The sequence below is a fragment of the Semicossyphus pulcher genome, unplaced genomic scaffold (genome assembly GCF_022749685.1).
Source record: "Semicossyphus pulcher isolate SPU_LCO1_2020_fin unplaced genomic scaffold, fSemPul1.0.p SCAF_4, whole genome shotgun sequence".
In the NCBI taxonomy this organism is placed as follows: Eukaryota; Metazoa; Chordata; class Actinopteri; order Labriformes; family Labridae; genus Semicossyphus; species Semicossyphus pulcher.
The window spans coordinates 21,813,408-21,825,178 of NW_027211715.1; the positions used below are offsets into that span (position 1 = coordinate 21,813,408).

General features: G+C 41.4%; 1 protein-coding gene across 1 annotated transcript; it reads right to left on the reverse strand.

Moving 5' to 3' along the window:
- Positions 1-565: 565 nt before the first annotated feature.
- On the reverse strand, positions 566-5,019 carry nmur1a (neuromedin U receptor 1a). The gene is made up of 2 exons (XM_069680407.1): positions 4,098-5,019; positions 566-945 (listed from the first exon to the last, which is right to left on the reverse strand). The coding sequence occupies exons 1-2, from the start codon at positions 5,017-5,019 to the stop codon at positions 566-568; spliced, it is 1,302 nt and encodes a 433-aa protein (XP_069536508.1).
- Between the last annotated feature and the right edge of the window lie 6,752 nt (positions 5,020-11,771).

The window sequence follows — 11,771 nt, forward strand, 5'->3', positions numbered from 1 at the left end:
TAGAAAACCTTTTTTCCCCCTCAAAACAGACTTGTCTTATATTCCACGTTTTACGGTAAGTCTGAGCCTCACTTCCACTCACCTGTCTTCTGGTTCGGCTCACCCAGCCTGAGCCCCCGGCCCAGTCCAAAGACTCTTACAGCTAAAAGCTGTTCATGTTTTTATATAGTCATGAGAAACTTTTTTTCCCTCTGCGATACCCCCCAAAACAAACTGTGTCTTATACTACGATGTGACTTATATTATGGATTTTAGCCAAACTGAATAAGTGGCTTACAAAAAAACTAATACATAGAACACTAGATGTTATCACATTCATTTTTTTTTTTCTTCAAGTTTTCAGTTCAACTAACTCCAGTATGTGTTTTGCAGAGCAGCAAGAATGAACTTTTTAAAAGCAGCATAGTAACATGCACGCAGCAGCTTCACAGCTTCAGCTCCCACTCTGAATGCTGAAGCTATTTAGCTCCTGTTCAAAGTGTTTCATGATGAAAGATGATGTTTGAAGTGGCTCAAAGCGATTGCCTTGCTATCACTAATATGTCCCCTTTGACATGCACTCGCATTAAAAACTGGTCTCATCTTTCACCCTGACCTCTCCCTCTTCTGCCTCGGCCTCAACAACAGCGGCTCCGTTGCAATGCGGCGCATCGCTCAGGGTGCTGCGGAGCGTCACCCGGGTGACACTGAGCGAGTGCTTCCTGGGAGTGATGTGATGTTGCCGGTGGCACATGACCTCCTTGAACATTTCTCTAAAGCGCGTTGACATGAGGTTGTACAGGATGGGGTTGACCGCTGAGCTGAGATAGAAAAACACTCCTGAAATGATGTGCACGTACTCGAAGATTTCCAGATGGTTTTCAGTCCAGTTGCTGATGAAGCTCCACATGAGGCGGTCGGTGTGAAACGGGGCCCAGCAGATCCCAAAAACTATCACTAAAACGACTGGAAAATAACCGTGAGAGAGAGAAAGAGACAATGGGAGATGAGTAGAGGGGTTTTTAACAGCAGCACATTGATTGATGTTGCCAACATGCCCTCTCTGCTCTCAATTAAACCCTCCCTTTTGGGTCTGCATGTCACTGATTCAGAGATATTCTGTCATGGGCACACAGCCTTTAATTTAGGTCTGTACATTAGTGTGATGTAAATCTTATATTAGTTTATATAAATATTTCATTTAATGCAGAATTAAAAAATATGCTGTGTCAATGCTGTCTTACACTGTGCTTGAGGATAAACTATACCGTCTCACAGAGATGACAAAAATTGAACATTTATGTGTAATTTTGCAATAGATTCAGTTTCAGACTGGCTGCAAGGTTAGAAAGAGATCAGTGTAAGTGTTATTTGGCGTAGCTTGCTGGCTGAAATCTGCAATGGTCCCTTAATAGCAAATTATGTTGCATTAAAATGTCCAAGGATGTCAGTTTGTCAAGGTTATTTAAACTATACCTTTTACAGCCATGCTTTAGAATAATGCATTGTAAAAATAGATCATGAACACAAACTTCATGACAATGAAAACTGATTCTAAATGTTCCACTTTTGCAGATAAAATGTTGCTTAAAATAAGGAAACATGTATTTATTATTTTACATTAAAGAAAGCTGATAAGGGGGGTGATCTGCGGCTGTGCAGCCTAGAATCTGAACACGTATATATCAGTGTCATAGTGTTATATTTAGATAAGGTACCAATTGCAGCATGAATAACCTCTACATTTGCGTCCCCCCTCCCCTCTGAGAGATATGAAGCACACACGAGCTACGTTTTTATCAGTCTATAACAAACTGTTGGATCTGAATGAGTCCATGTGTCATATGGAGGAAACTGTTTAATACTATCTGCATGGTGTCACCTTTCATTATCATATCAATATACATTCATGTTCAGAAGCAAGATGTGTTTAAGGGAAATGTAATGCCTCATGGATAAGTGTTATCAACATATCAGACTGTGTTCATACAGAAACACGTATGCTAAACATTCTGTCACGTATTTAATTATTATTCCCAATGACACAGATGGATGCAGCAGCTGCATCTAATGGAGGTTTTATTTCAGGAGTAAAACAGTGACATATGCTGCAATTTACATGTATTTACGTTGAGTAGATCACATATGTCAGGTGTGCTTGTTATCTGAGGCCATGTCCACACGGAGACGGGTTTAGGAGTAAACGCCAAAGGTTTTTGTCGTATGGTCGTTTCGTCCACACAGAACCGGCATTTCAGGAGCCCGTATACGATAATTTTTGAAACCGCCTCCCAGAGTGGATAAATCCCTAAACGTCACCCTGGCGTTTCCGTGTGTACAGCCTATAAGGATCTTTCTTGAATTACGCCGCCTCTGTACATGGCGCATGCGCTAACCCCACCACCATCAACAACACACTTACACTTCTATGCATGCTCTATTTCTTCTTCTCCGGATTGTTGTATTTGTGCGGCTGCGTTACAGCGCCACCCACAGGCCGGTCGTATATATTACAGCGTTTCAGCGGTTTCGTGGGGACGCAAACAATTTCTGAGACGGCGCCGTGTTAACGGAAAACTTTTTCAAAACGAAGTCGGCTCCGTCTCCGTGTGGACATTGGCTGATTTTGATTTGCCTTTCTTTCTATGTCACAGTTTATTCACTATTGTTTGATTGATATTATTTTAAGGCTGCAACTAACAACTATTTTGATAATTGATTGATCTGTAGATTATTACAATTACTGACTAAAATTAAGTGTACTTAATAATTGCTTATGTAAAAGGAAAGTACAGACACGGCCACTACAATATAAAAAAAAGGACATTGGGGATGCAGCCATGAACCGAGTATAATAGGGAATTGTAACTAACCAATATACAGTATGTTTAATCAGATATTGCTCGAGTTTCTGTTGTGACTACAAAGATTCATTTAATCTGCCTCTGACTAATGGCATGAAATATTCTAAAACTCCATAGCGTTACGTTACACTCCAGTGTCTCTCCAACCGAGTTTCAGCTAATCAGTGTTAGCTTATTCTGCCGTCTCTCGCAGATTACTGTCTGTTCTGATGGACAAACACATGATTACAAGTTAATTTAAACACAATGTGACGGACAGAAATACTTTCCGTCAGATTTCTCTCCATGTTGTGATGTTTAATGACACCGGACATTAGCTTTATCAAGAATTAGCGTTAAATTAGCTTTACCAGTGGCGTTAGCTTATTAACAGCTTTACTACCAATGGTATACTGTCCTCCGCCCATCACAAAACGGAGAGGAGAGAAAATAAACAGAGTTTCAGTGCATTACGTTTGTATTTAAATAAACGTTTTAAAGAAACTCTAATCTTACGTTTGTCCTTGTGAATGGACACTAATCTACCGGAGGCGGACACAATATCAGCAGTGCACAACAAACGGATACTCCCCATTAAAAAATAATTAATGTTTATCCCAAGGAGACTGGAGATGTTGTAACTGTGTTGTAATGTACCTCCACGTGAGAGTTGTTAAAGAAGTGTGGAAGACAGAGTTGCCAATGACGGGGCTTTACAGAAAAATTAATTCAGTTAAAAGGGGAAGGGCCTAAAAAAAAGAGAAGGTAGCATGTCGAATGGCTAACAGTTAAGGAGGTCGTTGGTAATGTTAGTCATCACAAAAATGACATGCAAATGGGAGCATATCAAAGTGTGGAGGTTTGTCAAGTAATGGTAAATGTGAAATGAATGTTACCAGGGGCCTTGCCACGAGAATGAATACAAACTTTTTGTTATGTATTAGCTTCTTAGCTAGCATGGCAGTTTTTAGAGTTGGCCTTTAGCTCGCTAGCTGTTAGCTTGTAAGAAAAAAAGTCCAGGGAGTGCAGCGCGACATGCCAGTACTCGGGAGATATTTTTTGACTTAGCTCAGTCTTTTTGGCATCGGCTCTAGATGCAAGGTGTTTCTCATGTTTTTCTGAGGACCCTGTGGCTTTTGGTTTTAATGTTTACAGTTTTACATGTGCGTGATGCAACCTGATTTCACTCATTACTCACGCTTATCTCTGGGTTAAATCAAAGAAAAAACAGTCTTAGTAAAGAAGAAAGACAAGAGAAAAGGGTTTGATACTCACACAACATTTTTGTAACCTGCCGGCGCCGTGCCTTCTGCTGTTGCGTTCGGACGTTACAGAAGCTGTCTTGTCCGAAGCCTGACTTTGCCTGCAGCGTTTGACGCATCTTCTCCTGCTTCAGCTGTAGCCCGATGAGCATGTAAAGAATGCTGATGGTGAGCATAGGCAGGACGAAAAATAACAAGGTGGTCACTTGGGTGGTCAGGTTGTACAGCCAGTGCGGTTTCACTAGTGTACAGATCGCTGAGTCAGGGATCTCCATGTTTATGTTCCCAGCAGGGTTTGTGGAGTGACTGTGAAGGACGGTGATCCCGTGCAGGCTGGTGTTCGGCAAAGCACACAACACAGAAACACCCCACACTATGAGGATGACCCGCTTGGCATGGGTGCGTGTTACAACATACTTTGCACGTAGTGGGTGAACAACAGCAATGTAGCGCTCCACACTCAGCGCCGTCACGTTGAGGATCGACGCCAAGCAAACAGTCTCGAACAGGAATATCTTAAAGTAGCAGCCGCCCTTTCCCAGGAGGAACGGATAGTTCTGCCACAGCTCGTACAGCTCTAACGGCATGCCGAGCAGCAGCACCAGCAGGTCCGACACCGCAAGGCTGAACAAGTAGAAGTTTGTGGGCGTCCACATCACTTTGTTGCGTGCAATGACAGTGCATGTCAGCACATTCCCCACCACACCTACCACGAAGATGACAAGGTAGATGAGAAAGACGGGTAGGAACACAGACGACCGACGACGCCCCAGATACTTCTCCAAGTATTCCTCCTCCGTCAGACATGCATCAACCAGATCCATGTGGCTGCCGTTCACACCAGAGGTCAGATTCAGACACTTTTCCCCAGGAGGACAAAGCCACTCGCCTGTCTCGGCCATTATATTGAAAGAGCAGTTGTAGGAAGATGACATCCTGCTGGAGGTGACAGGCTGGTGACAGGCTGGCTATCTGAGAAAAGAAAGATGAAGGAGAGATCAGCTTTAAATGCCATTTTCGAGAACGGATGGTACAAAAGTCATCTTCTTGATGTTTCCAGAGCAATTCCCAAAGCTCGTTATCTTTTATTGTCGATGCCAGCTGGTACTTTGGAAAAAAACAGACTCACCTGCAAAAGAGGTTTAAGCTGACCTCAATTTTTTATGATGTGGCCGTTTCTTCAGTCAGTAGAGTAAATGACGTAGATGAACTGAATTAAGTATTTACTATAAAAGCTAATATTTCTCGACAGAAAGTCTTTGGTGCTTAAACTTAGAAGGAGATATTGCAATCAAAGGGTGTCTTCCCTGAGCGGCAGCTCCCCCCCCGTGGAGTCCAGACACTGATGGTGGAGGTGACGGCTGATGAAATGATGAAGCTGATGCAACTTTGGCAGTTATGGAGAGGACGAGGAGTGCATTTTCAATAGAGCTTCTTTCCTTTTTTTTCTTTTATCAAGAAAGACTAAGAGTTGAAACCTATTTGTTACTACTTAAGACATACATCTTTGAAGCTTCTCAATGTCTGTGAAGGTTCTCAGTCATCCAGGTCATGATTTAGCTTAGAAGCTTAATTACAAATTTAGATTTAATCACCACCTAATTTTGTAATGTCCCTCAGCTCTACAGTGTTTTAGAGCCTTTCAGCTCATTGTCTTGTTTCTACAGCCCAGAAATGTACTGTTTTATTCTTTGCCACACTCTATTAAGACCCGTGTCCAGCTGCTGCAGCTTGCTGTTTCCATCTAAACAATTCTAAATAATCCATTATACACATTTTGCTCAGCACCAAACTGCAGACAGACAAAGTTAGCAGCTAGCTGGTAAACTTTCTTTAGCATTTAGCACATTTTCGCTTGACTTAGTGGAGACCAAACAAGCTGAAATTAGAGGGAAAGTTGGACCGATTGGCCTGGAACATGATCCAAATGAAGGCGAATGCAGCTATGCCTTGTAGTTAGTATACATGACCAGAGCAGAAGTTAATAGTGTGTTTATTGTGGGCTGTTTTTAATCGCAGATGAATGCACATTTAATGGTGCAGTATTTATGTCCACAATGCCTGTCTAAGGGCGATAATGTGGCTCATTGTTGTGTTTTTAATAGTTTTGGACAACAATGGTGTTAACAATGAAGAATGTGCTATTGTATATCAGCCTTCGGGTGCAAACAGTAAGAACATTTATTGTTAAATCTTCCAATGTTATAATATGGATTGTTGTCATACACATCCGTAATCCATTTGGTATTATTGAGCTGTAAAATCTTTGGAAACGCATCATTAGTTGGAACATAGGAAATGGAGTCAATGTGAAGTGGGAACCTTTGAAACGAAAGCTACCATTAAGACTACTTCTCATTATGTTACCTTGAACCTTTAAAGCTCTGTCGGTAAAGACTGGCACAACAGCGGTAAGGGCTTCGGTCTCTGTGTGACACAGAACATAATGAATGGCATAGTCGGCTTTATGAGTCAGTCTCCCAGTAGGGAGATGCGTTTTATTAGTCCTACTGTACAGTTTGTACTCAAAGCACTGAGTCATAAGATCGGAGTGGCCCAGGGTGATGGATGTGATGATATAATGTCTAATGTACTCTTTTCACATCCAGCAAAGAGGAACTCCTCCCTGCATTTCAGTCCAATATTAATCAATAGCAAATTCACTGCAAATTTTCTCACACAACCTAAAAGTAGCTTGCGTTTTTACGTTTTACCTTACAGGTCTTATGTCTTTCTGCCATTCTGCATTTATGACACAATTTCTGTGCTTGTAACGTTTGTCTCTTCTGAATCCAAAGTTACGGTGGCCAACAAGGGCAATCGCACACACAGAACGGTCTCCATTAGAAGAAACAGGCTGCAAATTCAGAAACAATGCCAATTTAAAAACACATACATACAAGTCTAAAACAAATACAACGACAGAAAGGCGCTGCAAGGGCTCAGAAAATATACACAAAAGGAACAACGCTGCAAATCCAGTCAACACAATGGAAGTGCTCCAGACCTGTAGGGGCGCTCGGTGTAAGTGTTGCTTCCAATAGCCATGGATCTAATTAGCCGTGCAGCTAGCGGTACTGTCAGCTGACCCTGCTCGATGTCCGGTTCTGAGCACAGGGTTGTGTCAGTGTTCACACCTCAAACTCCTCCAAACTTATGAAGCCCCTACTGTGCTCATAGGCGGGCAGAGTCAGAGTCATCTAAAAGTAGCCTACCGCTAGCTGCACAGCTATTACCAGGTAGCGAACAGAAGCTACACTCAGCAGTGGTTACTTTAGCAAAGCTCTATGTCATTCGGGAGCCATTTCTCAACAGAAGTTGTGTGATTCAGTGGTACATGAACAACAGAGACACTCGGCTCCAGCTGCATCTAACGTTACAAAGTCTGATAAAAAATTGAAATAAGTTTTATTTTAAAATGTTTTAAACAGGCCTGGAGCACTTCGGTTGTGTTGACTGGATTTGCAGCGTTTTTCTTTCGCATGTGTTTTCTGTGTTTGTGTGTTTTGGACTTCTTGCATCATATCTAAATTTGCAGCTTGTTCAATGTTGATGAATTTGTTTTTGGCTTTTCGAGGCACATTTATTTCATTTGCTGCGCATTTACGTTGTTGCGTTTATTTTGGGCTTTTGCATGTGTTTTTGAAGTGGCATCATTTCTGAATTTGCAACCTGTTTCTACCGATGGAAACCGTTTGGGCAGTTGCAGCGTGATTGCCCTTGTCGGCCTTCGTACAACATAATTCTGAATAGAAGTGGGATTTTTTTTTTCTTCAACACAATGTCTTCGTCAACCACAATTTCCTCAAGCAGGGGCCTCACAAAAGGGTGTGAAAACATGACGCATGCATCCATCTGAAAGGTCACATTCTTTCTGCTCAGGTGTGAATGCGCAATGTGTCTAAACAATTTCTTTGCATTTGCATTTCATGCTGTCTTCTGTTTATTGTGCATGTTGGATGACTATGAAAATATGTTTTATTGTGCAGCCCTGCCAGGAAGTTGTCTCAGTCTGTACTTTCGAAAAGGTCAGTTTGCCTGTTTTGTTTAGTGTTGTGTTGCAGACTATACAGTGGCAGGGACCAGTTATCAGGCAACAAAGATACTCAAGGCGGGTTGTTGTACTTTTGGTTCAACATGACACATAAGGGCTTTTTACACTGCCTGTTAAAGGCAGGATTATTACGCCTCTGTTACGTTCTGTCTTCTATGTAAAGCGCACAGAGGCAGAATGGTGGAGCAAAGTCGTTCCGCCTCTGAGCCGACATCGGAGGTAGTATCAGAGGCGAAGCGGCGTCTGTGTAAACAGCGGAGCCGGCCGGGGCGGAACAGCACCGTGTGTGTGTGTGTGTGTGTGTGTGTATTTGAAGCACGCGCTGTTTGTTTACACCTCGCGCATGTTTTGCTTCCGCAACGCCAGAACGCTACTTAAAAACACACACTGGGGCGGTTTCACTCTAGCGTTGTGTGGTCCAATGTAGAATGACAAAGGTGGCATGAGCACGGAGCTTCGTTACGGCGCTGAGGCAGAACCGCAGTGTTAAAAAGGCTATAAGAATACGTCTACTTCTTTAAGTGTTGCTGCTATTAGATTTTGTTAGACAGAACAAGAAGAGCTATTTCCATATTTACACTCTTTGTGCTAAGCTAACGGCTTAAATGGCCTAAATATACGGCATAGACACTACAGAGGGGTCAATTTTCTCATCAAACTTTTGCCAAAACTGTCAAACTTTTTCTTTCATGCCCCGCTACAATGATAACGAGGACATGTGAACACTGCTCTCTCACCGAACCGGCCAGATTCAAAGCGGTGACCTTTCACTAACTTTTAGCCTGTTGCTTGTTCATTACAGAGTTAAGGAGAAATCAGCAGATTCTCCTTGCGTGTGGCGTGTCCTTGAGAAGGACTGCACCTGCTGTTCAAAGTACCTCACATCAGAAAGCAGTGATGGTAATGTCTGTGCTTTTGAAGTTACGGTTTAAGGGTGTTAAATTGGTAATTATTATAATCCAGGCTGATGGATTTCACACAGGACTTGGAGAAGATGAAAAACATGTTAATAAATCCATCATGTGAAAGATTTTTTTATATATATATATATCTATATACATCATTGGTTTTTAAGTTCAATGCGTCAAGGAAATTGATCATGCTTGATGCATAATATTGGATTCTTTGCCTTTGGTCGCAGACATCAGCCGACGAAGGAGAGACAGGAACCGCTCAATCATCTGAATGTAAGTTTCATGATATTTTTATTTTTCCAACTCTAAAAAATGTTTTCCTGCCTGAAAATAAAAAAAACACAACAAGTATTTTTTCCATAAATCAATCTGAAGTCTATGTATCATCCGGGGACAGTTACTGTATAATGTATTCCATCTGGATGCAGTCTGTGTGGGCTGACCAAAGCCTTCAATCTGCACAGAAAATGAGCAGGAAACACAATGAGCAGTGAGACAGGTTGTCAGCGTACTGTAGTGGCACATCAACTGCATTACAATGAATTGCATACTATAAACCATTCCCCTGTGGCCTGTGTGCTGCCACCACTGTACCGTAAATTACTTCTTTTGTCAATAGGATTTCCATTCTATAGCCCCCTGATGTCCATCAAGCCACTTGCTACTTGCTCATCACACTCACAGGACAGTGAAAAACAATGTGATTACATATTGGCATTCTTATGCTGTTTGAGAGCTCACATGCGGGCTTTAAGGAGCATGTAAATATTCTGTCCAGTGTATACTCCACAGAATAATATAGCATGCTTTATAAAAATAGATCCATACTGTAATGAATATTTTAGTCCTCTGGTATGCAGGATCTAAAGTGGATCTGATGCTCTTCTGGGTGACAGATCCTCATGAGTATTCATTATGATATTCTAGGTGAAACGTCTCAGAAAAGCTTGTTTGCTTTTGATTTGTTGTAATATTTTCACGGTAAATACGTTTTCTAATGTCTTTTAAATGAAAAAACTTTTCTTTTGATACTTCTATGGTCAGATTATTGCCGAGCCCACCTGAGAGTCACGGCTTGCTCTTATCAAAAACGTGCAACACATCGAACATTCTCAGAAACCTCATAAAAGAAAGAGGGTGTCATAAAATTGACTGTACTCAAATAGCACCTCTTCTTGTGACCACTCAAAACACTTGCACACTCCATGTCACATTCATACACTGATGGCAGAGGCGGCTGCGTAAAGTCACACACTACGCCAACAGAAGCAATTTGGGGTTCGGTGTCTTGCACAACGACACTTGTAGGCTGAGAGAGCTGGGGATCAAACCACCAACCTTCCAATTGAAAGACAACGGACTCTACCCCCACCCATAACTCTGGTGTTGTCCACAGATGTAGTGATTCAAGGTAACTAAGCGGTCGTGCAGCACTCACTTGTAAAGCAAAGCGTCTTTGTATAAATACGTATGCTTTCTGTTTTCTGCTCTAAAATACAAGACAACACATTTACCAGACAACTTTGTGTCCGGTACACAACAGCTGTGCAAGTTTACATGCAGAGCACTTTGACCCTGTTTTCGTCTTTAGCTGCGTCATTCATAAAAAGTACAGTATGCCACTTCAGTTCACTTGAACATGCTCTATCAGAGCGGAAGAAACTCAGCAACATCAGTGAAAACAACCTTCACTCGGTCACAAAAATCTGTCATAATCTTTACCTTAAAATGTAGTAATCCAAGAAATGATCCAAACAAGTCCAAATCGCATCCATTTGCCAAAATAACAACCTCCATCAGCTTGTGCTTCAGTGCCAACATGGCACTGCTTCCTACAACAGTCAAAAATTACTCACTTCTGGTTCTATCTAGTCGAGTAGAAATTGTGCAAAACATGAATGTGTGCAGTGTTGCCAGATCTGATTGACAGTTTCCAGCCCAATTACAACTCAAAAACAGCCCAAATCATAACTTTACCAGAAACCTGTGTAAAAACGTAAAAACATTACACACGCAATAGAAAACAGATCATAAGCATACAAAGCTTAAAGATAAAATGTTAGATAAATACACTATCTCAACCCAAAAAGAGTGCAGTTACACAACCTAATACACAAACTGGCATCGTGGTGGCGTCAGGCATCGTGGCGACACCACGGTAAAGTGATCAAATACTGCCATGAAATCCAACAGATTTAAAAACTATAGGATTATGGAATGAAACTGCCAAAATCAAATATAGATAAATGAATATGACATTAATTGCACCAAAAATATTAAAATAAAGAATTATTTAGGCATCGATTAGTGAGAAAATGTGACTTAAATTGATATTTCTGATTTTAAAAATTATTTTAATTAATTAATTTTATGTAGTGTCACATTGTCAATGATAATGACATCAAAGTAAATCCTCCTTTATTCATAGGATTGAATACAACTCATGTCAATCATAGGGGTAAAGAATGAGTGAGTGGAAACCATGAAGTCTTTGTTTTTGACCATAAAACTACTGAATGCTTGTTTGGCGTTCATAACCCGGCCAAATGATGTCATCTACCTGCCCAACACTATTTTCCCCAGCACAAGGTAATCAAAAGAAGCCCAATCTGGCAACACTGAATGTGTGATTTCTCAGGAGCGCATGCCCTTTAAAGCTATCACTTTAATAACGCTGCAGACGTTCTTATCAATCACTTGATGCAGACGGATGCATCTC